The sequence below is a fragment of the Chaetodon auriga genome, chromosome 17 (genome assembly GCF_051107435.1).
Source record: "Chaetodon auriga isolate fChaAug3 chromosome 17, fChaAug3.hap1, whole genome shotgun sequence".
Taxonomy (NCBI): Eukaryota; Metazoa; Chordata; class Actinopteri; order Chaetodontiformes; family Chaetodontidae; genus Chaetodon; species Chaetodon auriga.
In genome coordinates, this window is record NC_135090.1 from 10,336,961 (window position 1) to 10,363,124 (window position 26,164).

Genomic DNA, 26,164 nt, shown 5'->3' on the forward strand with positions numbered 1-26,164 from the left:
AACTTGACTTCAGTTTTCTAAGCAATGACACACCAGTGCACAGCTTTTATTACATTATGTTAATGTTGAGCTGATAATGCAATGGAGGAACCTCCTGTCTTTTCAGATAAGGTTCCCCTAAATGATTAACTCTATATGATGCTGTGTTTTATTATGGGGGAATTGCACTGAAAATGGAGGAAACCTTCATCACATCAATCACACAGCACACTGGATTTGCGTCAGAGAGCATTGCACTGACCTTGATTTATGTAAGTATTGGTATAACTGTCTGTCAACAAGCAAAATCATTTCAGCTATTTGGAGCATGTTGTTTGTCTTGCAGAGTCACAGAGACACTGCAGTGTGGACACAAGTCTACCTATAGGACCTGGATGCACCTTTCTCTGTGTGTAAGTCCAGTAATTGCGTTTTAGAAAAAAAAAAAAAATAAAGTGTACTCATTCATTTTATTTGACATTCACCCTTGAGGACGGCATCTTGGCATCCGTCCCTGAGCAATGAATCACAAAAACGTCTCCCTGAATCCTTGAGCAAAATCCATGACCTTGATTTCAATTCCATTTTCGAAAGACAGTTGCTGGTGCGTTCCACTGTGCGTTTAGGGGATGAGCTCAGAAGTGCACACCAGAGGAGGAAATCAATTTGAGAGCAAGCGTAAACTGTGTAAACCTTATCATCTCGAAACACAATCATGATTTCTACATATCACTGAATCTGTCAAAACACTATTGTTGACAGTGTAGTTCAATATCTGTATTATAAGCATTGTTTTCTGCATAATTTTTTATCATTATTAGATCACCTTGATGCACAAATACATTCAGTCTGCATATGTTTAAACTACAGTTGAAAAAGAGGTAACACTAAGGAACCCTTTACACAAAGTTGTTTATACGTTGTAACTAATAACTTCATAAAGTTTTAACTAATTACAAATTATATTATAGTCTATATTATGTGAATTACTGTTCATGAAGTCATTTATGAATGGCTAATTATTAATTTACCAATGTTTTAATAAGATTTAATAAATCATGAATCAGTTCTTAAATAAATACATTTTTATCATAGCAAAGTTTGTAAAGTTTAATAGATAATGAGTAAAGGGTTTAATTATGAAGTCTGCAGTCATCAGTGTTAATAAGACTTTATAAAGCTGTTTTCATTATTAAATCTACTTTGCAAACGATTACAGATCATTAAACCGTTTTGATCAATTTGCAATTATGAATGTTTTTAAGTTACTGATAAAGGCTTTTAATTACCGAGCGCGCACTCATGAACATCAACAGGTCATTAATAAAAGCTTTCAGCACTAACTTTGCAGTAATAACTGCTAATACGTGACGAAGGGTTTTAATATAAAGTTTACAGTTATAGATGTTAATAAGCCATTGATGATGGTTTTAATGATCATGTCTGCAGTTACGTATGTTAAAATTTCCTGAACGGCGGGACTTCAAAAGTCTGCAGTTATGGGTGTTGAAAACTTCCAGAAACGATCAAATCTGCCACAGCGGCGCAGATGACAGATGATGAAGCCTGGAGGGAGACGCAGAGGAGGCGACGACGGCAGGAACTTGTGTAATAATGGTGTGGCACAGTGTGAAGACGACAAGCCCCTATTAGCGGCTACGTCTCCTGAACGCAAGCGCACACCCGGCTTGTCGCGGACATGTGATGAGTATTGGCGGCGGAGGTCTGGAAGGTGTGTCGGCCGCTGCTGTCGCTGTGCTTTCTCCTCCTGTCACCCCCGCTCAGTGTGTGTGGGTGCGTGTGCGTGTGTGTGTGTGTGCGTGTGTGTGCAGGAGGAAGACGCTACGCGAGAGAGAGAGAGAGAGAGAGAGAGAGAGAGAGAGAGAGAGAGAAGTTTCCCTGCTCTTGACGCACGGTCGCCGTTCCTTCACTTCACAGACGATGGCACGTCCGCGTCCGTGTGCAGCGGCGTCGCGATCGGAGCCCCGCTGCTTTCAAGACAACTGAGGGATCCCGAGAAGTGTCACCATGGCTGAATATGGAGAGAACAAGAGCGCCGTCGGTCCTCCGGTCGCTGGCTGGAAAGCTGCCTCAGGAGGAGCAGGACTGAGCGTGGAGACGCACCGAGGAGAGCCGGTGTCAAACGGAAACTGCAGCGTGTCGGACACCGTGAAGAGGGTCCAAAAGGAATCCAGCTGCGAGTCCCCGACGTGGGAGAGCACGGGTTCAGATTCAGCCTCCAAGCCGATCCCTCGACGCAGCAGTCTGATCAAGGTAGGCCGTCATATACATGAAGAGAAAACAGCTCATTTTGCCTTAAAATATAAAAGAGCAAAGACTTTAGAATTCAAAATGCGTGTAAACTGTTGCTGTAATGACTCCACAGAAGATGTCACAGCAGGATGGTGTTACTTCACCTTACCTGAATTACACAAAAACACTACAAGCCCCTGCAGGAATGTAATGATCATGCCATGGAACATTAAAAAAAAAAAAAAAAAATACAATAAAGTCACTCTAATATCACTACTGAGTCATCCACACAGACAGGGTGACTTCCACACACACACACACACACACACACACACACACACACACACACACACACACACACCCCTGTCCCCCCAAACTGCTAAATATAATCTACCTACAACCTGAAAATAAACAGTTAATACAGTGTGACTGTGCTTCCTGACAGCTTCCAGTCCATCTGTGTCAAACTGCAGAATAATCAGTCACCTCATCTCACTCACGTGTCAGTGCTGTCTCATCACCCTGATGAGCAGAAGTAGTATTTTGTGCCCCAAGAATGCACATCCGGCCAAGCCCTTGTCATATATTGGATGTGATTAAATGCTGCCCATCAAGCATTTAGCCCCTACCAATACTGACCATGCAGGGCTCCAAATCAGCTTCACAAACACGCAGTTTCAGAGCTTGGTGAAAAGCGTCGATACGTGAAGGCATAGGTTTTGTTCCAGCCACAGCAGGCGATGTCACTTATTAGCACTCCATCAGCCATGGAGGGGAGGGGGAGGAACAAACAAGTGAAACCACCTGCTGTAGTCTTTGATTAGAATGAGAAATTGCCTTCACTCCGCCCTCTGTGGCTCACACTTGAGTACCCATGTCCAATTAACCCCACTGCCTACACTGATCTCAAGCAAATGTCGAATTTCTATGTATAAAGCCCTCGACACAGACGGCACACTTAAAGGTTTGCGTTGGTTTTTGACTCAAAAGGCATTGAGGGTATTGTCGTATCAATGACATCGAATCAATAACTCATCCCCTGACTTCGTCCTTTTATGGTTTCGGCCTCTGGGCATGTGGGAGGTCTCGCATTGATCTCTAGTCGCTGTTTGCCTCCAGAGCTGCTAAATCTGCAAACACATGATTATTTGAACATGGCTTCATCTGCGTCTGATTGGCTCCCACTCAGCGAGACAGGAAGCCGGCCTGTTGGCAAATTTCCTCGCACAGTTCATGTCGCAATATTGCTATTAAGTCATGAGCAGTTGGTGAAGACACGTTCCTCTCTCTTTCATTGGAACACACACACACACACACACACACACACACACACACACACACACACACACACGAACGTTTCTCACCTCCTTGCCCACACACAGGCCTGCTCTTGTCTTTCTTCTGTCAGTTTCGAAAGTGCAGCCAGGCTAACATCGAGGATTTAAAACACTCTGTTTGCCTCAGTGTGGTCCTGGCGTCTCACGCTGGGGCAGAAATGGCGTTAAATAACTGCTGGCTCTGCACGCCGCCTGATATCCCCCGCCATGTTTGATGTGTGGCATTAAATAGCTCCAGATCGTCACATTCACCCTGGGTTTTGCCTGCATGTGCAGTCCGTGTGTTTTTATGTTCAGTGGGCACATTTAATGCTGAGAACGTTCAGTGATCAATGAAATGTCTGCCGGCACAGCGGTGCACATACGTTTGCACCTTCATCATAAACGTGCTCGTGTTCTGAATCGCAAACACCTGAGGCTTTAGATAGATGGAGCTCAGTCTAGGAACTGAGGAGTTATGAATCCACCTGTCAACACAGCAGTGTGTGCTGCTGTTGGCTAAACTACCCTTACAGCCAAAGTCAGGATTCCACACAAAGGGAGACTGGGTGGTATGTAGGCAGATAAACAGGAAACATGACATTCCAGTCCGGTTTTAACAGGAGTCAGGGGATTTGTGTCCAGTGTGTGTGTGTGTGTGTGTGTGTGCGCGCTCCTGGTCTCTTTGGATGAGGTAATGAGAGTACCCTTAATTGTATTTCATCAGTATGTTCTTCATGCCGTCTGCTGTCCTCCCATTTACTCTGTGTGTGCGTGAAGGAGATGCAGAATCAGGTGCCCACTCAGTTTGCGTCTGTTTCAAGTTCATCTTGATGTAGATAACCATCAGGCACTCTCTTTTTCTCTCTCTTAATCTCAAACACTCACACACACACACACTCAATCACACACACACACTTGCACAGACCTGTCTTCTAGTAAAACACAGCCTGGCACAACGAATATCTGCTTTCACACATTACTCAGGCCTGCATACACTTTAAGACATGGTTGGCATGTTTATGAGTGTGTGTGAGAGAGTGTGTGTGTGTGTGTGTGTGTGTGTGTGTGTGTGTGTGTGTGTGTGTGTGCACTTTGCTGTTTTTGGCTTTTCATTTACTCGGAAAAACAATGCATTTTTTTTAATAATCCAGTGGGTGTTTGAATGGATCTAAGAAAACAATAATCGCCTCAACTCATAACGGAGACATCAAATTATCTCAAACCTTGAAGGAATAGGTTGGCATTTTGGGAAATATGCTTATTCACTTTCTTGCTGAGAGTCAGATGAGAAGATAGATACCGCTCTCATATCTGCCTATTAGATATGGTACTGCAGGCAGGAGACAGTTAGCTTAGCTTAGCTTAAAGACTGTAAGCAGGGGGAAACAGGTAGCCTTGCTCTGTCCAAAGGTCAAGAAATCTGCCTGCAAACACCTGCCTCCTTATGCTAAGCTAACCTTCTCCTCGCTCTGGAATCTAATAGACAGATATGAGAGTGGTATCTATCTTCTCATCTAACTCGGTGTAAAAAAGCAATTTAGCATATTTCACATTATTTTTCTGGATGTCTTTGTGTGTGTTTTTCAGACTGAGGGAGCAGCGTTAGCCAGAGGCGTTAGCAGGCAGCAGGGGAGGGTAGTTGTTTGAGTCAGAGCAGCCCTGAGCCCCTCCTGCTGCTCAGATCAACATCTTTAGTTTAGCCTGCATAAGCATGGCCCTGAACAGCTCAGGGAGTGCATCAACCTTCTCACTGATTATGATGGAACCACAGGACATACTGCTCTGAGCCACTGGTGAATGAGTCGCCCCACACTCCACATCCACACTATACACTCAGCCAATGATGTGTAGAGCTCTGCAGAGATATAGGCCTATTGTATGTGTGTGTGTGCGTGCATGCATGTCTGACTTTTTGCTTGTTAGCGAGCTTCAGCGAAGTCATCACTGAGCTGTGTGAAAACCCGCCCGGCACTTGGATCACTGAGTCGATGGCAGACTCAAGGCTGCAACCACCTGTTCTTGGTTTTAGTGGTTCCCCTGTCTTCAGTAAACACATCAGTGACGTTTGTCAGCTGAGATCGTGGTTAGCTCTCTGACAAGATGACCTTTTCAAGTCAACCTTTTACTTGTTTCATTTTGTGTGGCGTGTGCGTTTGATTGTGTGTGTATGTGTGCCTGAGTGCACATGGAACTTCAAAGGTTTGAAGCGTAAAAGAGCATCTGCCGCTCTACTTGCCACGAGGGCGGGGATTTATAGTCAGACTGAGCACTTGAGTTGCTGTGAACGCTCACCACACTTTCTGTTGAGCATTAGTCCCGTACACTGAGCGGCTGACAGAATGACTTGACCACAGTGCTTCCTGTGTCCCATTTAACCCTGACGTCCTGCCTTCTATAGATATCACACACATGACAACAGCCACCCTACAGACACAGATTGTATGATTATTGCAACTTGTGATTTTAAGTGATAATGCATTAAGATGTCCTGAGTAGGGCACCAAGTAAGAAGTAGTTTGATCATCGGTTAATATGATAGTAATGTTTTACATTCACTGATTCATTATTTAGTCTATAAGAAGTCAGAAAATGATGAGTCTGTGATGTCTTCAAATTCCTTGGTCTATCTTATCAACAGACAACAACCCTAAGATGTTTTTTCATTTCACAAATAGAAGGGAAAAGCAGCAAATGCTTAAATTTGAGAGGCAAATATCCTCAGTCTTGCCGGTCTCTGGGCAATGCACCAAAGACGGAAGGAGAGGCTGTGTGTAAGATTGCATCCATTGTTTAAGTTTGTGCGTCGCCTGATTAACCCGCAGTTAGGTTAGCGTCACTGCTACATGTTATGAGGCATCAGTATTGTTGCCATGGTTACCTGCAGTGTATTAGCCCACATCTTGTGCAGCAATTCAGAGGGGTGGATAAACCATTGACTGGAACTATGGTCTCATAATGGACACCTGGCAGCCAATCAGAATCAAGTATTTTCCATAGCCATGGTATAATGTGATGATAAGAACTATATATACACACACACACACACTGGTGGCTTCTCCATTAAATATTAAATCTTGATAATAGAGTCCCTCACTTTCCTCTTGAAGGCCTTTTTTTTTTGCAGTAAATCACCTCCTAACCCCGCTCCTAGTGCTGCTCCAGGGTGAGAGGCACTGGAACAAAAAACCACGGCATTAATCATCCATCATCTGCCGCCTTCACAACACACAAGGCCACAGGAAAGACAGTTCAGCCTCTCTGCCAATTTCCACTCCTCTATTCTTCATTTTGTCACACCTAACAACCATCTCTCTGATTTTCTATCTGTCTTAATTAGCCGCACAAAGACAACGCCCACTAATGACCTACATCTTCATTCATGCTGACTCGGAGATGTTGTAATTACTGTTACAGGCTTGTTGCACCCGTATAAACATACGCTCTCATACATCATAGCATGCATTCATGTACGCTGGCAAATGAAGGCACAAGGCCATGCTAGTGCCTGTGGGCACATACCAAGCACAGAGACTCTGTGGCTGTGCACATGAAGATAGGCAGTAATCTGCCAAAGAGCTTCTTTATTTATGTCTCATCCTTCCTCTCACTCATCTTTTTTTCTGTTTTGTTCATTTGTATTCTCTTCTCAAGTCTCAACTTTCTGTGATGTCTCCCTTCCATCTCCTGTTTCCTTCTTTGATAGCTGCATCTAATCTGTTCCGTCTCCCCCATTTCCCTCGCCCTGCATCCATCACACATCTGTCCACCTCTGCATACAGTTCAGTCAGTCCTATGAGGATCATCAGTATCTCATAGCAGTGTGTAATTTTACTTATTTATTCACAGTGATCATTCATACATCCCCTTGAAATAAGAAATGGCAGATTAGAAAACACTTAAAAAGCCTTTTTTTTGGATGCTTTGACATTTTTGTAGTTATTTTAACCTTCATTTAAAATGCTGTGATAAATATTTTCCCATGACCGTGTAATGTGAAAGGGCTCGCTTCTTCTGACTTGCCCACACAGAATTATCACCTGACTCTGCGGCACCCCTCAGCTATAAGAAGAAGTGTTTCTTTAAGCTCGTTGTTTGAGCTTTACAGCCGCCAACTTTACTGTTTCGCTTCACTCTCGCAGCTCTTTTCAGCTGTTTTCAGCAAAAAAAACCCTCCTCTGACCTGCCGTACACTACCTGCAAGTCAAGTGAATATGCAAACATTCATTCACACAACATGACTTCAGATGACTGGCAATGCTCCTATTTGTATCTGTATGCACTTCAAAGACAGCAGCAAGAGTTTTGATGTGAGATAAGATGTAATTTATATGTACATTTTTTTCTCTGAGTATTGATAATAATAAAAAAAGGATTTGTCTCTGTCTCAGGAATGCTTTCTTTCCGTTTCTTCTTCTGTTTTTGCTTTCTCCTCTGTGCTGTCGCTTCACTCGGCTCTCGGTGGAGCCACAGGAAGCTCTCTGTGACGGGCTGACAGGCGGCTTCCTGTTTTGAAGCGCAGTGGCGGTTTTGACTTGTCTTGCTCTCTCTGTGAGAAAACACAACACAGGGCCTTTGTGACGGAGACGTACGGTACATTCTGACAGAGATTAAGTGAAATGGAATTTTATCAGGGGACGGAGGCTGAACTTGTTTGGCTGTGAGTGTGTGTGTGTGTGTGTGTGTGTGTGTGTGTGTGTGTGCTGTCTAATCTGGTTAGACAGTGTGTGCCTTCTTTAGATAAGTCAATAGATTTACCTTTTGTGTTTTATTTAGGTGTTTATCTCCTCCCCGGTTAATTTGTGCCCTCTGGTTTTATCTTGTCAGGATCATTTATTCAGAGTCTGCAGTGACGTCAGCGTTGTTTGGTTGTGTTTGAACTCTGTCTCCGCCTCCGTCAGTTATTTATGTTGCAGGCTAACAGAGGGGAACGTGCAGGACAGCCTCCACACATGAGATAATTGAATCCCAACTGTTGAACAGGCCACCTGGAGAATCCTGGTGTTCCCCCTGCATCAAACACGGTGTGTCGGGTCATGTGAGGGTTATTAGATTTTAAAGGAACGTATGAGTATGATTTCTGTCCATTGCTTGTCTATTAATCAGAGGTGATGTGTTTGCTGGCGGTCACGTAGTACTTGACTGTCTGCACAGACCATGTTATTTATGTGGAGTTCCCTAACTGGGTAACTGCGACACAGCCACAGTGGGACCATTACCAGTGTCAAACACAGAGGGGGGAGATATAGATTAATGTGTGGTACCCGCCAGCATGCTGCATGAAAGGAAAGAGAGAGTGTGACTGATAGGGTGCTACTGAATGCCTCTGTGTAAAGGTGTTCTGAGTTAAGTCAATAAGTCTTGGCTCTGCACCTCATTCTGCATCACGGGGAAATTTCCCATGAGCTTTCAGGAAGCATTTCCAGTGCAATGCTGTTTTTCAAGATACAGGTTTTACTTTGTTAATGGATCGCATGCTACATGATGTCTGGTTTTAGTGGCTGAAATTGTCTGTCTTCATTTCACTTTCTCTTCCTGTATTTTCATAAATGGGGGGCCAGGTGGGGGGCTTCTTGAAGGACAGACTTACTATCTCGCTGTCCGCACCCCCTGTCACTCCCCAAGGCAGCGGGGGTATTTTTAGAGCCTCCCTCCCTCCCGCCCTCATCACCACAGCAGCTCAAAAAAAAAAAAAAAGGCTTGTCACCATTGGAAACACTTCTCCATCTTAATGAGGCAATTCTATGAGGATTTGTGATGGTTAGGCGTCCTCAATTCCCTCTGAGGGAAACCTTTTCATCCTCTGTGAATCATGCTTCCCCTCTTTCACGTGTTCATTCATATTCTTTAGATAAAGCACAGCTCAGGTCTTCTTCCGCCCCCTTTCTTTCTCTTATCTCTTTTTTGCCTTTCATGTCCCCCAGATTTCTTTCAATGAAGGGTTCCCTCCTCTCGTCTCCCACAAAAGATCCAAGTGCTCTCGAGGTTCGCACAAACTCTTTTTTGCATGAAATCAGAGATATTCTGATGACTAGAGATTAATCAAGATTCACAGATGTTCATTGTAAATATGAATATGTTGAGCAGCCTGCTGATGATCAATTGGACTTCTTAATACTCCAAAGATACAAGCTTTATGTATCTGTTAGTCACAGAGCAACAGGCTGCTGGATTTGATCTTCCTCTGATAAAGATGTGTGCTGAGAGTAGTTTTCTGTATTTTACTATTTCAAAACAGACCATATACTGTGATATTACACTAGTATAACATTTAAACTGTCCTGTTAATTTTTCTTAGAATTTAGAGCTGAAATGATCAATTTAATTGTCAAAGAGAAAAATAATTGGCAACGTTTGATAGTCGATTCATCCTTTAAGTCATTTTCAAACAGGACTTTCTGCTTGTCCTTGTCTTACATTAGAGTAAACTGAATATCTTTGAATTTTGTGTGTCATTTTAAGACATTACTGTGAGCTTTAGTAAACTGGTGGCCATTTTTCACTATTTTCTGACATTTTCTACATCAAACAAATAATCCAGAAAGATTCATCTAGAGTTAAATAATTGTTAGCTGCAGCCCTAGTGCACTTACATTTCTAAATTTTAAGAACGTCCAAATCTTACTAGTGTGTGGTGTATATATAGTAGCATTACATTTAGTTTTTACAGACATGATATGTAATATTCCTGCTTTAAAATGTCTAAAACAACTAGACTCATGTTATGTATTTGGTTGAGGTAATAGATTTTCATTGGGTTGTTGTTTAACAATGAAGACAACAATTCCCATCATCCCACGCTGCTTCGTGACATCATCTAACTCCATCTTTTTTTATTGTTTAGATGGAGAAGAGCCCTCCCGGCAGAAATTGTATGCTGTGCATTTCTTATTTTTATGACATGTTGTTGTTTTCTGTTTTTTTACTGTTACATTTTGCCTCCCTGCTTGTGATATATACAGTGTATAAGACAGTCGAATCTTGAGTATGTGTGTTTGCATCTTCATTCACTCTATTCAGGACTTAATCAGCTCCAGTGATGTTGTCCTGCTTATCCTGCCTTAAATTAGCTTAAATGAAGTCTGATTTGATTTTATCAGACCTCTAATATATCCATAATTGAATAACTCCACCCACATATATGCCTTTATCTGTTCATGTAAGGCTCTCTGTGGGGGTGACATCTGATCAGTCAATAAATCAGATGGATGAGCTTTGATGGTGAGCCCAGATAAACTGATTGGCTCTGCCAGTGTCGTTGCGGAGGGGCAGCATTAGAATGCTGCAGCCTGCTGCCTCTGTCTAGTCAGGTATGATTAATGGTGTAATGGTGAAGGGCAAGGGCGAGCAAAGGCTTTTAGTATCAGGAAAAACAATAACAGATTGGGAGGAGGAGGCTTTATGTGGTAGACCAAATAATCTGTGTTTATGTATTGTTATATAAGCTGATATGCCCTTTAATCCTTTGAGATCCATTCTAGATGGGAAAAATTTTTTGCCGTGCCTGAGCAAGAGTACTCTTCAGTGGAGTCATTGTGTGTCTGTCGCTCTCTTTCAACTCGTTTTTCTTCTTATTGCACAGGATGGGTCACGTGCTGGTCGGGAGAGGAAGAAGACGGTGTCCTTCAGCAGCAGCCTGTCAGAGAAGAAGATCAGCAGTGCTGCAGACTGTATCCACTCCATGGTGGGTCAGCTACAATGTGACCCTTTACATTAAATATAAGTTTTACATAGCTTGAGCTGAAATATTTAAAAGGCAATGCATGCATGAAGGGTCTGTTAGTGCACAGACTGTTGAGTCTGTCAGATGTTCAACAGAATTTGTTCAGTTTGTTCTTCCACATCTTGCTTCCAGGTTGAGGGGAGTGAGCTGAGGAAGATCCGAACCAACTCACGGGTTTACCAGCGTTACTACCTGCTGGACACAGGCCTCCAGGCTTTATGCTGGGAGCCATCAAAGAAGGAGTCAGACAAAGCCCGGATCTCTCTGGCCTCCATACGAGAGGTCAGTGATCAGAGAAAAAGCCATCTGAATCAACCCTTTATGAACGACCTTTACAACCCTGAACCAAAGGAAGACAATAGTTGATTTGCTTTTATCATAACTGATGCAGTTTGTTGCTTCTCTTTTGGTCTCATATTGTAGGTACGGACAGGTCGTAACACAGAAACCTTCCGCACCAGCGGGGTTTATGAGCAGATTTCAGAAGACTGTGCATTCTCCATCATCTATGGGGAGATGTATGACAGCTTGGACCTGGTGGCCAACTCTGCTGAAGTGGCTAACATTTGGGTGACTGGCCTAAGGTATGACGCAACAAGGAAGTGGGAGCGGTCTCACGCTGTAGACCTGTCAATTGTAATATGTACCAGAAAGACACAACAATCATTTTTTAGATAAAGGATGAGATCCAGGAAGTCCAGTTAAAAACAGAGTTTTACTTCGTCAAAAATAGGCCTTAAAACACGGTTTAGCAAGGCTCAGGTCACTCCTGTTTTTCTAAAGCACTGATGCTCGTGCATGTGCACCAGCTTTCTGTGTGTTTTGTGGATATAAAACCTTCACTGGTGTTCTGACTGACATGGAGATGGAACAAAAGAGGACAAAGATTTAATTTGCAGTTGAACTAAGGTTTGGACACATGGGACAGGCTAATCTATCTAATTTAGGTAGGCCTTTGATGTCGGTACAGCAGAATATCGCTTAGGCTTTGCTTGCTCTCCTGCATTGATTGTATTGTGGGGATAATGAGATCTTGGTGGGCTGATTTGTTTGTGCACTCCTTTGAGACATACTTGTCATGAAGGGCTGTGACAGTAGATGTGATTTTGCTTTAAACTGGTTCTACTGCTGCAGTTATTGTGTTTTATGTTAGCATTATACTTGAGATGAAAATGTGGTGCAGCATTGTAGGGAGAATATTCTGTCCTGTTGCATCAACCCTATCCGTTTGTCTCTCGTCCTCCTGCAGGTATTTGATGCAGTATGGCAAACATGCCCTCGACATGCTCGCCAGCAGTCAGGACAGCCTTCGTGTAGTCTGGCTGGAGCAGTTGTTCTCCTCTGCTACTGATTCGGACAGACAGGGAGACATCGGTGAAGGGATCCGCTTGCAGTCAGCCATTAAGTTGATACAGAGTGTGAACCCCGGGGTGAGCAGTGGCAAGGTGGAGCACAGGTTTAAAGAGCTTCAAAGAGTGAGGGAGAGGATGTGTGGGCTTAGTCTAGACAATGGATCTGGAGTCAAAGATCACAGTGAAAACAAAAGACTAATAGGAAGAAATGAGCGAGTCACCAAGCAGGAGTTCATTGAGGTCTTCCATGACTTTTGCACACGTCCAGAGATCTACTTTCTGTTGGTGCAGTTCTCTAGCAACAAGGAGTTTCTGGACACCAAAGACCTGATGAGGTTCCTGGAGGCTGAGCAGGGCATGGCTCAGGTGGGTAACACAAATGAGTCACGCCGCCGTACATTCACAAAAGCAATCCTAACCTTCCTGTTTTATGTCATTACACCCCTGTCCAATTTCTCCTTCTTCTCTCAAGCCCTTTGTCTCACTGTGTCCTCCAGGTGAGTGAGGAGACCAGCCTGAAGCTCATTCAGTCCCACGAGCCATCAGAGGAGGGCCAGCAGCAGGGATATCTGTCACTGGATGGCTTCACCAGCTACCTCACTTCAGCAGAGTGCCAACTCTTCGACAGGGAGCACGACTCTGTGTGCCAGGACATGTCCCAGCCTTTGTCTCACTACTACATCAGCTCCTCCCACAACACCTACCTCATTGAGGACCAGTTTCGAGGACCGTCCGACATTTCCGGCTACATCCGCGCCCTCAAGATGGGTTGTCGATGTGTGGAGGTGGATGTTTGGGATGGCCCTGACGAGGAGCCGGTGGTGTGTACTGGACACACACTCTCACCACCGCTGGCCTTGCGTTGTGTGTTAGAAGCAATTGGAAGGTTTGCATTCGTTGCATCGGAGTATCCATTAATTGTGTGTATTGAGAACCACTGTTCACATCGACAGCAGAAAGTGATGTGCCAACATCTCCTGAGGATACTGGGAGAGTGGTTATACACAAATCCCCCAGACAAATTGGAGTCATACCTACCATCGCCCCATGCCCTGAGGCATCGAATTCTGCTGAAGGGTAAAAAGTTGGGGCCGCGCTCTGATGGCGAGGACGGAGAGGTAAGTGAGGAGGATGAAGGAGCAGAGATGTGTCAAAGAATGAAAGCAGCCAACAGCGGAGGGGCAGCGCCTGGAGGAAATGAGAAGGACATGGTGCAGAAAAGTGTCTCTTTCACAGCTGTCACTCAGTCTAATCCTCTTCATCTTCCTCCCAAACATTTCCAACTCTTGAAGGAGCTCTCTGACCTCGTAACTCTTTGCCGCTCAGTCCGCTTCATTGACTTTCAAACATCATCCGAAAGCCAAAAATCGTGGGAACTGTGTTCCTTTCACGAATCTCTGGCTCTGCGTCTTGCTAGCGAGAGCCCTGGTGACTTTGTTAATCACAACAAGCATTTCCTGTCACGGGTGTACCCCAGCCCCATGCGTATTGACTCAAGCAACATGAACCCTCAGGACCTGTGGAAATGCGGTTGCCAGATTGTGTCTATGAATTTTCAAACAGCAGGACTGATGATGGACTTGAACACGGCCTGGTTCCGGCAGAATGGAAACTGTGGTTATGTCCTGCGGCCAGCCATCATGCGGCAGGAGGTGTCTTATTTCAGTGCCGACACCAGAGACACGGTGCCTGGTGTGTCTCCACAGCTGCTCCATGTGAAGGTATGATTGAATAACGCGTAGACCACAAGAATGTGTCCCCTGCAATGGACGCAAGCTTCAGAAACTTCAAGAATAATTCCAGTTTATTCGAACTTGGGTCTTGATTTGTAGTTTTGGCATCGTCCCCCTTTGCTAATAACATCTGGGAAAATGGCTTAAAATAAGTCAGGTGATCTTACAGGCTCTAAACAAACCACCAGGTTAGCCAGGTGTATTTAGAAGAGGCATCCAGTTCCTAGGAATTATCAGCAATTATTTGGGTGAGCACATGTCACCATAACTGGTAAAGCTAATGGATAAATCTACATAAATATGACAGATGTTGTATTAAAGTTGAATAATCCTCTAAATCATCACTATGTTCTGAAAACCAACAATGAGTGAATAGGCTTTACGTTGATCCTTCTCCCAGGTCATAAGTGGCCAGAACCTGCCCAAGCCAAGGGGCTCGGGGGCCAAGGGAGACGTAGTAGACCCCTACGTGTATGTCGAGATCCATGGGATCCCAGCAGACTGCACAGAGCGCCGCACCAGAACGGTGACCCAGAATGGGGACAACCCCATCTTTGATGAGAGCTTTGAGTTCCAGATCAACCTGCCGGAGCTCGCCATGGTTCGCTTTGTGGTGCTGGATGATGACTTCATTGGGGACGAGTTCATAGGTTGGTGTCAGGGTCCGACTGTTGAAAAAGTGTTGTTAGCTCACAGGTTTTTGAATTCCTTTGAAATGCTTTGACATGAAATTTGATCTCCCTGCTACCTCAGGTCAGTATACCATCCCTCTGGAGTGTCTTCAGCCGGGTTACCGACACGTACCCCTCCAGTCTCTGACAGGGGAGGAACTTCCCCATGCCAAGCTGTTTGTCCATGTGGCCCTCACCAATCGGAGAGGAGGGGGAAAGCCTCACAAAAGGGGACTGTCTGTGAGGAAGGCCCGCAAGGGGAGAGACTACACAGCTCTGAGGGACTTGGGGGTCCGGGCTGTGGATGATGTTTTCAAGATGGCTGCTCCTCTGCTGAGAGAAGCCACTGACCTGAGGGAGAACATGCAGGTGAGGAGGAGTTTAGCTTTAACTGTCAGCAATGACCAGTGACACAGTATTTTTAACTGGGACTATGTTTGATAATTTACATTGTATTAGTAATTCATTCAGTCCCATTTTACAACTATTCAGGCAAAGGCACAAATGATATTCAGCACAGTTTGAACACTACACAACCAATCAGTCAGTCAACCAGTTGATTAGTCGACCAAGAGAAAATTAATCAACGACAGTTTTGATCATTTTTTTATATTGAAATCATTTATCTTCCATGTTCTGGTTCCAGATTCTGAAATGTGATCATGTACTGCTTTTCTCTGTTTTAAACTGAATATCTTTGGGTTTGGGCTGTTGGAAATGAGGTCTCTTTTACACATTTTTTTAAACTAAAATGAATCAATAAATTGAAAAAGATGAACTGAGATGAACTCATGAAAAATTAAAATGATATTAAAATTACTGCCCCAAATAATTTGCTACATATATTCATCGTCATTATAAGTGAATGGGCTGCAAAAGGGATATCTCATTTGTCTTTATCATTGTCAAACTTAACAGTGATGACTGTGTACACAGAAACAAAAGAAGGACATAAAAATGTGGTTGAAATTTTCTGCGATTGTTAAAAGCTGCTCTAACCTTTATGAGCAGGGCGGCTATTTGGGCTGTGGGAGCTCGTTTCAGAACAGTAATTATGTCCTCAGTCAGTGTGGTGAGACTGTCGGCATCCACATTTCTTGATTTCTCCCATTTTGACCTGATCTGCTACAACAGCGCTACTGCAGGAGACAAATCGGTTGTCAAAGGAAAAGACAAATGCCTCTCCTGCAGGAGTGGCTTTTGATTACCCGTGTGTGTGTGTGTGTGTGTGTGTGTGTGTGTGTGTGTGTGGGAGACAGTGGGGAAGAGATTTGACAGATTTTATGTTCATTTGATTTTTGCATCATTCTCCTCACTGTTTTTTCCATCAGGGCCAGGAAATAAGAAAAGATGGTGAAAGACTTTCTGTGCGTTCATGATTAAATTTACAGATGTCCTTTTTTTCCAACAGAACTCAGTAGCAGTGTTCAGGGAGCTGTGCGGGGTGTCGGTGGTGGCTAACCTCATGCAGTGCGTACTAGCTCTGGGCTCCAGGGTGTCCGGATCAGATGGGGCGCCTTTACTTCTGTTTGACCTCCGGGACCACTACCCCACCCTGGAGCCCCAAGGACCCCTGCCCGACGTCCTTCGCCGGGTCGTCTCCACCTATGACATGGTGAGGAAGGAAGAGAGTTTACGGTTAATGTGCTTATGGTGTTCCATCAGTATGCAGGCTCACGTCTCTGAAAGGCATTAAAAGGAAGGAAGGACCGAACAAAAGCAAGAAAGATCACAAATCAGCCAACCTCCTCTCATCTCCTGCCTGCTTGACCTCACAATGAAACCCCCCCCAGACGAAAGCTTCCTCTTTAGCCAATATGTTCTCAGACACCAAGTGAGCTCTCATTGTTATGTAGCAGACAGCATTCCCATTTGTTGTGGCTGCAGCGAGGCTCGTAAACACATCAGCGACATCCTCACCTTGGCCTGAATCCAGTGTGTTTTCACCCAAATAAACTGCGGACGTTCATCGACCGGGGAGAAAGTTATTTAACGGACTTCATTTATGTAATGATGTCTAAAAATAAATGCGGCCACGGAGAAAAACTCCCCTGTGGTTCTACAAAGAGTAAAAAAAGGGGGCAGGGCGGTCAATTGGTCTGTTAGTCCACTCAGTGATTCGTCAATATGGCGGGATGAATCCGCTTGTTTGAGCCGGTTTTGGCTGCTCGGCTGGTGTCATAGCTGCAAAGATGCAACGGCAGGCTTTCCTTTGGTCCTCACTTTCAACATATTTCCCTTTGGTCTCCATCTTTCTCCCTCTTCTATCAGTTCCTGCATCGTGTGTACCCCCCCTCCTCCCAGAGTGCCATTGGCTGCCATAAGTGGTTTCTTTACAACTGCGGTCCAACGCTCTTTGGAGTGGTCGCCTGTCTTGCTATGTTTAAGTGTTGCTGTGGTAAATGACATTACACCCCTTTTTTGCCATCTGTCTGGCTGCTGCAATACTTTTGAAATTGATATTTGCTCAAAGTGCACTTCTTCATGTTTCATATTAGATTGTCCCCGGGAGTCTCTCGTGTAGGATGACGGACAGTCAGTATGAATTGCCAATTTAGAGATGCTGTCTAGTGAGCATATGTGATGTGTGTGAGTGTACGTGCATTGTAGCACACGAGTGAGACACTGGAAACGGATCTGTTTGTGGCCTTATTAAGTTATGATGTTGATTTCGGTCAGGACTACAATTCAACTACAGTTGTCACTGATGTGCATGTAACTGCACTGACCGGTGACTGGCTTTTGTGCATTAGTGTTTGAGTTAGATGTGTGCTTGTGTGCCCCTGTGTATGTATGTATGTTTAGCTCCTTCCCTTTCCAGCCAAGCAGATCAGAGTTGAATACCATTAGCATAGATTTGAATGTTGTTCTGGTAAATGGATTCCACACCTCAGTCCCGATGGCTGGAAGGAGAGGCAAGCAAAAGAGACAGGAAATGGGGATGATTGTGTGTGTATGTGTGTGTCATTGAATTGGATCTAATCAAAGTAGTGTACTGTAGTTAATCCCATATTTGTCGAACAGCATTTTTCCCCCCGCAGAGGGGTCAAGTCCCAGCTGGGTTTGTGAGAATAGGTGCAGAATTAATCAAGCAGAAGCTACTCATGTCATACGTGTGTGTGTGTGTGTGTGTGTGTGTGTGTGTGTGTGTGTGTGTGTGTGTGTGTGTGTGTGTGGTCATTACTTTAAGAGCTGTCTCATTAGTCTCTATGGGTGCATTCACTGGCATGCATGTATACAGTGTATATATATATATATATACGTGTCTACTGTACATTTTGTGCTAACGCTGCCCGCAGTGTGAAGTCTAATTGGTTATTTCCATAATTTGAACATCAACCAACATATGCAAAACACCACAATAATGTTTTTATTTGATTGTAAATGTTGACTTTCCATGTGATTTAAACCGATCTGTTCTCACTCTTTCATTTTTACTCTTGGTCCTTTACAGCAAACAATAAAACATACCGTATATGTGCTTAACAGTGTGATTTACACAGAAAAATCAAGATGGTGAAATTAGTTAATGGTTTATGTTGCACTTCCACGATGTGTGTGTTGGCTGATAGATGTTTCCCTGTTTGCAGATGGTCCAGGCAAGCAGAGCCGTGATCGAGCTCTCCGACGGAATCTACGACAGGATCCTGCATATACAGACAATGGGTAGGCGTGTGTGTGTGTGAGAGAGAGAGTTGGTTTGCTTGTCTTAGTGTGTATATGAGATGCTGCTATATAGTGTGTGCGTTTTGATGTGTGTGTAATGAATAAAAACCAGGCTGTGCTCATGTTCCTGGTCCACTCATGAAAACTCCCACACAGGCTCTTCAACAGTGCCGTTATCCACACTGCAGTGGCTGCTGTTGTCATTAATTTAACTCCTTCCCTTTCCCTTCCTTCCCTTTCCTTTCATTTCCTCTTTCATGCCCCCTCCTTTATTTTCTTTTCCTTCCCTTTCCTTTTTCTTCCTCATATTCTCTCTCCTCTCCTCTTGATTCTCTCTTGTCTTCTTGTATCCTCTTTCCTTTCCTCTCATTCTCTTTCTTTAGTTTTTCCTTTCCTCTAGTTATGTCCTCTTTCCTTCCCTTTTTGTTTCATTTCCTTCCCCCTCCTCTCATTTTCCGTTTTCTTCCCTTGTCTTTCCAATTACATTCTCTCCTCTCCTCTTTTCTTTATTTTCCTTTCCTTCCATTTCCTCTTCTTGTATCTCCTTTCCTTCCCTTCTCTTTCCTTTCCTCTCACTTTCTCTCACTTCCTGTCCTCTCATTCTTCCCTTTCCTTTTCTTTCTTCTCATTGTTTTTCCTCTCCTCCTCTTTGCTCCTGTCCCATCATCTGCAGATATCTCTCTAATGCCCGGCAGTGTTGCATGACGTTAGATGCGTCTTTAACTGGCCCAGTTCATCTGTATGTTTTGGATGGAGCAGGTTTAAGTTGGCACAGCTCCCGTCATTGCCCTTCAGTCTCTAAAGCGAAGGGCAACATATACGACCTATTCATATCATTTCTGTGATCTTTGGCAGAGGTTTGTTTACTTCAGCCAGTCCCCTTGGGTCATCAGATATTAGTCAGCCAGTCTGTCGTCATAATAGCAATAAACAACCTCACAAACACACCAGCACACACACTTTACTCACATCCCCTTCCTAACCCCGATTCAGTCATCAGCTGTCACCCAGGAGACACTATGATTGACATTTTGAAGCGTTAGCCAGTGACTCGGAGCAAAAATGAACACATTGGCGTTATTTATATGATTCTCTAGGTGCTGGGTTTAAAAAACTCTGCAGTTACAGACATCGTGTGTTTTCAAAAAATGACACTGGGGAGGTATATTTAAGCATCTGTGGGTTTCATGAGTCTTTTGCGGGTTGAAATGCAAGCGAAACTGTCAGCTTTCAGCACCACCATTGAGAGAAGCGTGCATAGAAAAGAGGACGTGAAGGAGAAATGAAGATAAACCTGAAGCTAATTGATATTTAGGGTGGAAGATGATGGCTCAGTGGGAGCCGCTGTGGAGAAAGAGAGACTGTTTGACGGAGATGAATGTTGTTTACGGATTTGCAGACTGCTCCGCTTTGCTCCCAGACAACTCTTCCCATCCTCCACTGAACTTTGTTTTAGCTTTTCTGGAGCCACGGCTTCACTCGCTCGTCAAGCAATTTGTGACGCGTTCATTCGTTTTACGGCTCAGACAGCACTGGAGGCCAACCGCCGCCAAGATTCTGTCCAAACCAAAATTATACTCTATCATAGATGTTTTTTTTTATGTGATCCCTTGTAGTATTATTACTAAATAAAGTGGGATTTAAGAGTGTGATAGCTCAACCCTGTGCTGTGGGTTCATCTGATAAAGAGCTGCTGCAGAGCCCGAAGGCCTGATCTCATGAACAAAGCTCTTCCTGTGTGTACAGAGGAAAGATGACGATCAGGTGATCCCAAGGCGGGGGTCCACCTCTCAGTCTTAGTAGAGAGGGCGGGCAGTGAGAAGGCATAAACAGGTCACTCAGAGGGAGCCATGGGACGGCTGGTGGCAGAGATGGATGTCTGGAAGTTACATCAGAGCAGAGAGATGAAACGGAGAAAACCATGGGAAGATGAATGGATCGCTAGAGGCAATGCTGAGAGGAAGACAAGAACACCAAGGGAGAAGAGAGAGAATCCACTCTAGGATCAGGGTGTGTTAAAGGGCTGGTTCATCCAAAGAAATCAAGGAAGAACTTCCTTTCTCACTTACTTCTGTTGGGAGAGAGCCATGCAGATAGGTTTGGTTGTATTTGGCCAGTGTTTCTCCACTGACCACACCCAACATCACTGATAGGTGTGGTTGTAACCGCACTCAGCAGTGATGTCACAGCCTACTGTTGGACATCCAGTGTGGAGCTGCGTCACCATAGCAGGGTGGCAAGTTAAACCACTGGAGCACTTTTTGGCTCGTTGCCAGGGGTTGGCAAGCTAATTGACCATCACAATCAGGACGGACTGAACCATTTCCACTGGTGAGTGGCATTAGATGTATGCATTTTCTCAATTCCGTAATATTCTGCGTGGTGGATGGGAATGTGGCAACGACATATAGGCTGGGACCGGACCAACTTGCCATTCAGTTGGTTGCAATTTGCAACGTCACCACTAGATGCTAGTAAACTGGTCCTTTAAAATAGGAAATTAAAATATCATGTGCAATATACATACTGAAAAGTAAAAAACTTAGAACTTGTCAGTGCTCTCAACTGGACAAATGCTTTAACGGTTACACCATTTTGAAATTCTCTCCAACGTACAACTCCGAGGAGTCACTGAATGGTTTGATGAGTAAGAAAATGAAATGAATCATATGCTTTGACCTTCACACCCACCACATCTAAACCTTTGGGACATGTTGGAGCAATGTATGAGACACCTCCCCCATCATCAAAACACCAAATAAGGGAATGTCTTTTGGAAGACAGTCCCTCGTGGACTCTCTGTCAGGGAGCACTGAAGCTGTTGTGGTGGCTTGTGAAAGCCCAGCACCTCATTGTGTTGGCGTTTCTTTCAGTTTGTCACCCATCTCTATGAGTTTTTTTTTTTTTTTTTATAATAGATGTATAGATTTTCTTCTTCATGAGATGCTCATTAAGATGTGTGCCTGCTTGTTCCTTAGTGCCATTAGGCTGTAGGTTTTCTCTTTCCCAACACGGCAGCTCACAGTTCACATAGAGGACAGGAAGTGAAGGTGACACACTTCCTGCTACATCCTGTTTGGCTGGCCCTGAAGGTTATTTTGGCCCATGAGTCGGGACCCTGTATCTGTGTTGTGTTTGTCTGTGTATGCACACTGTCCCAGTATTGGCTTGGAAATAACGTTCCCTCCATTGGCTTCGCTTGGTTTCACAGGGAAATAGACACACGCGCGCGTGCGCGCGCACACACACACACAGTACATTGGCACGTAGGCTTCGAGTTGCCTAGCAACCGGGCGGTAAAGGTTATTATTCAGGCAACTTCTGTAGGTGTGTGTGAATGTGGAGCAGGGACAACGTATGTGTGTGCAGGTGTGTGTCCACGCTTGCAGACGTTTAGCGACAGGGAGGGATTATGCATGAAGAATTGCTAAATTATACTCGCATCCAATCTGTTTACTCTCCTCTCAAAGTGTGTGTGTGTGTGTGTGTGTGTGGTCCACAGCCTGGCATGTTCAACGTCTGGGCTCTCGTTGATGGCTCACAGTGATGTGTGCCTCATGTTAACCCACTTCCGGGTTTCCATGGTAACAGTGGGACAGTGGCCCGGGGCGGTCAGTGCAAGCCAGACACACAACACAACTCATTGCACATACTCTAACTAGCCGGCGGCCGGACTTCTATGATGCTCTCTCTCTCCCTTTGTATCTTCCTTCATCTGTTTCTCTGATGGTCCGTCCACTTTGCATCATTCCTTTGCATTTTTCATTGCTCATTCCTTCTTTCTTCTTCTGTCTGTGAAATCTAAAGCTTATAGTTCAGCTAAAATGGCAAAGTTAGAAGACTACGCAGGTTTTGACTTTCTAAGTGTCTTCCAGTGTGGCTTCAGTCTGAATTGAGCGAGGAGACGATAATTAGAAGTGTAAAACAATGGTTTTATCAGGTGGCAACACAGAAAGACTGTGGGGATTAGAACACATGAGGTGAAGGATCGTCATTAAGGCCTGATTGAAGACAGGAGAGAGGACAGGTTCCCCAGTGTTTAGATGCTGGTGGTGGAGTAAAGCCTGGAAACCCTCAGACTAGATGGTTTGAGGAATTTTCACCAAAGCTTTATATCATCAGAGTTAGCAGCAGATACCAGCAGGAGTCCTGCAGGAGACTGGCAGATAGCAACGTGGCTCAGCTTCACTTTGTTTGACAAAGCATACAAACAGCCTGTTTGTCGCACCCACGGCTTAATGTAGCTGGATCTTTTTGTTGGACAGTTTGTCATGGCCCTGCGACCATCTCATTCTCGGGGGAATCTCATAAACAAATTGTTCACTTGGATTCGAGGTTGAACTGATTAGAATTTTGGTGGTCAAAGGTCAAGGTGACCACACAAAAGACATTTTTAACCATAACTCAAGAATTCACACGTGAATCATGACAAACTTTCACTCAAATGTCTTATAGGATTACATGATGGCATTTTCTATCCAAAAGGTCGAAGGTTAACTTCACCGTGACGGTATAATGTTCTTCAAAACCTCTTTTCATAACTCAGGACCAGAAGGATTGTGACCATATTTCACATTTGGTCAGATACTGAATTGGGACACTAATCCTGGGCGCCCACCTCGAAACTGTGCTGATTGGAGAGATCGTCCGTGCTGCCGGTTGAAGCATCCAGGTTTTACAATTTGTAGTGTCTTAGCAGCAACATCCGTATTTGAAGCATCGTAGTCCATTCCTTCAAAGTCTTCGCGACATATATGAGTCTGGACAGACATGGATGTAACGTGCAGCTTGGCTGGTGGAGACATACAGCCGCGAGGCGGTAATTCTAGTTTTTCCTCATTTTGCAGTGTAAACACAAAAAAAGAGGGCTTGTCAAAAGTCTGGTAGAAATGCAAGTTTGAGTGACACACTTTCTGTGGTCCATTAGGACTGTTCACTGTTATGTAACGTGCAGTGGTGATAGTTTGTCATATCGTGTAGTGTGTGTGGGCCTCACTACCTGACGGGGACAAGACCAGTGTGTTCTGAGCTTTAACTGATGAGTGCACAGGAAGCGAAATCACACCTGGTCAACTACAGCTACAGTACTCTAATGCTAACACTGTGCTTCTGTGACTACAGTAGCTTATATGTGGTCACATCCAGCAGTCACAGCAAGTCAAATTAGCACAAGATGATGTAAAAACTGTGTCATTTTGGAGCCATGTCTGTGGGGGACTGTTCACCGGAAACACTCTGACAACTCTATGACAACTATTGTAGTGATATTCCATTTTCAGAGCTTATGATTTTAGAAATAATAAGAAACAAAAATATACATCCACCCTGCTGCCTCTGTGAGGCTGCGCAGTGGTGTTTTTAGCCAAATTCTGACGTTAGCATGCTGACATAGTCTCAATGTCTCTAGTACTGGTGGCAGAAGGGGAAAAGTGATCAAAGTTCGTAGGATTTATCCTCTGAGACTCATGAATTTTGTGGCAATTCATCCACATGAGACATTTACTGACACCAGAGACACGTTGCTTCCATGGCTGAAAACATCACCCTTATCCATAAAAATTCTTTCTATTTTGGATTTTGTTTATTCAGTTACATCTACACAGGAAGTAACATGATTTAGTTATCTGTGTTTGGACAAACTGACCAATGAGCCAGTTTTACCAAGATGCAGGTACATTTCTTGACAGGTTGATCTTTGAATTCTTTTCTAATAAAGTACAAAGCACCACCCTCTAATCTGCTGGTTTTGTGTGTGTGTGTGTGTGTGTGTGTGTTTTCGGCTCTAGCCATGGAGTTTCATGAGAAGCTGCAGAGTCTGGCGGCAAAGGAGGGGCTGAAAGGTCGCAAGGTCAGTCGGGCGCTGGAGAGTTTCAGCTGGAACATCACCATCCTTAAGGTCAGCAACACGCCCACACACACTCATACACTCACAAAAACCCAAACAGCCTTCGGGGAGACCATTAGAGCATGTTTTGGCCTATGGCTCGTTGCTCATTGTTGTTGCTCTCTTTCACTTCTCCCCCCCGTCCTCATCTCTCCTTGCTCATTGTACTCCTCTCAGGGTCAGGCTGACCTGCTGAAGCACGCCAAAGCCGAAGTTCAGGAGAACATGAAGCAGGTCCACGATGCTGCTTTGACTGGAAACCTCACCAAGGACAGCGTGGGAGTGAGAAGAGTCCGCTCCCAAACGCGACGGGGTCAGGATGAGAAACCAACCACGAGTGCTAGAGGACCCTCGGAATAGTGAGCAAACGACCAACAAATGAGAGAGGACGCGACCAAATTGCCATCGTAGCTGCTGTGACAAACCCTTTTCATTTCATTTAAATTCTTCCAAAGTCTCGCTCCGCCTTCACGGTAGACTTTTACAATCCAATGTGAGACCTATAGCAAGCGCAGTGTTTTTAAGACAGAAGAATGCGAGTTGATGAATGTAAAAGTCTTCAACGTGCAGCCACCTTCCACCCACCTGCCATAGATAACGGCAGGGAGCTGTAGAAGAAGAAGATAAATGACACAGGGGAGATGAACGTAGCTCGATTCAAAGGTTCAGGTTGTACTGTATTAAACTGTAAATACACCGAGTGTCTGTTAACCTCTTCTTATGTGCAAAGTGTCCTGAAGAGGGAGGGAAATGTGTACTTTTTCTGGAACCCTCTGGGGTGACTCAAAGCTCAGCCAGAAGATCTTCAAAGCGCTTTTGAAACTGTTGAAAAACCGCCACCTCCACATGTCAAGATTGGGTAAATTTGAATGAAACACACTTTCCGTAATTGCTTAAATGGAAGATGAGCAGGAATCTGGATGTTTTAGGTCTTTTTAGCAAAGTGTCTCTTTCTCTTTTTTCCATGAAGCATTTGTAGGTCCTGGATCACCTCGAGGTCCTTCACCCTGCCACGGAATTTTCACTTCACCCTCTTAGTATTGTTGTCTCACACACAGTATTCTCTATTTTTGTATTTTCCTGAGGCCTCTGTGCTGATTGAACCAGTTGCCCACCATAACAATCAACTCCGTACATATAAATGTCTGCTTCTAGGGAACAAATACTGTTATGTTGAAAGTGCTTGTTTGTGTGCAGAACACTGTACAGTATTTTAATATGTAAATCTATCCTTTTACTGTAAAGAATATTTTACATAAGTTATTGACCCTGAATGAAAACATTCCAGATACATGTGACCGGTGCAGTAGACAAGGCTCCACCTGTTCAGCTCTGTGAAAGTTCATGATTACCTTCCTTCACAGTCGGTGTGGAAATAAACTAGTTTTTAAATGACTGATCCTCGTGTGTTACCGCTTTGCTGCAAGAGCTTCACTTTGATGTGCATTCATTCATCATGATGCATGCAGCGAGTTCTGCATGGTGAGAAGACACCTGGGGACACTCGCCCGCTGTGTGAGGCAAACAGACCAATGGCGCTGTAATGTGCAGTTGATCAAAGCCTCTAATCAGCTTTCATTTACCTTC

The 26,164-nt window shown here is 44.3% G+C and overlaps 1 protein-coding gene across 1 annotated transcript; it reads left to right on the forward strand.

Moving 5' to 3' along the window:
- Window positions 1–1,656: 1,656 nt before the first annotated feature.
- Window positions 1,657–25,972, forward strand: LOC143335490 (inactive phospholipase C-like protein 2). Its single transcript, XM_076754959.1, has 12 exons — window positions 1,657–2,253; window positions 11,131–11,232; window positions 11,404–11,553; window positions 11,695–11,855; window positions 12,521–12,989; window positions 13,121–14,344; window positions 14,757–15,006; window positions 15,110–15,396; window positions 16,439–16,642; window positions 18,618–18,693; window positions 24,480–24,589; window positions 24,755–25,972. The coding sequence occupies exons 1-12, from the start codon at window positions 2,008–2,010 to the stop codon at window positions 24,935–24,937; spliced, it is 3,462 nt and encodes a 1,153-aa protein (XP_076611074.1). The 5' UTR covers window positions 1,657–2,007; the 3' UTR covers window positions 24,938–25,972.
- Window positions 25,973–26,164: the final 192 nt, after the last annotated feature.

Bases quoted from the DNA above. Each gene is read 5' to 3' on its own strand.
- LOC143335490 (XM_076754959.1), top strand. From the start codon at position 2,008: ATGGCTGAATATGGAGAGAACAAGAGCGCCGTCGGTCCTCCGGTCGCT. The intron at 11,554-11,694 runs GTCAGTGATCAG...CTCATATTGTAG, and splicing joins CTCTGGCCTCCATACGAGAG to GTACGGACAGGTCGTAACAC. The intron at 14,345-14,756 runs GTATGATTGAAT...TCCTTCTCCCAG, and splicing joins CACAGCTGCTCCATGTGAAG to GTCATAAGTGGCCAGAACCT.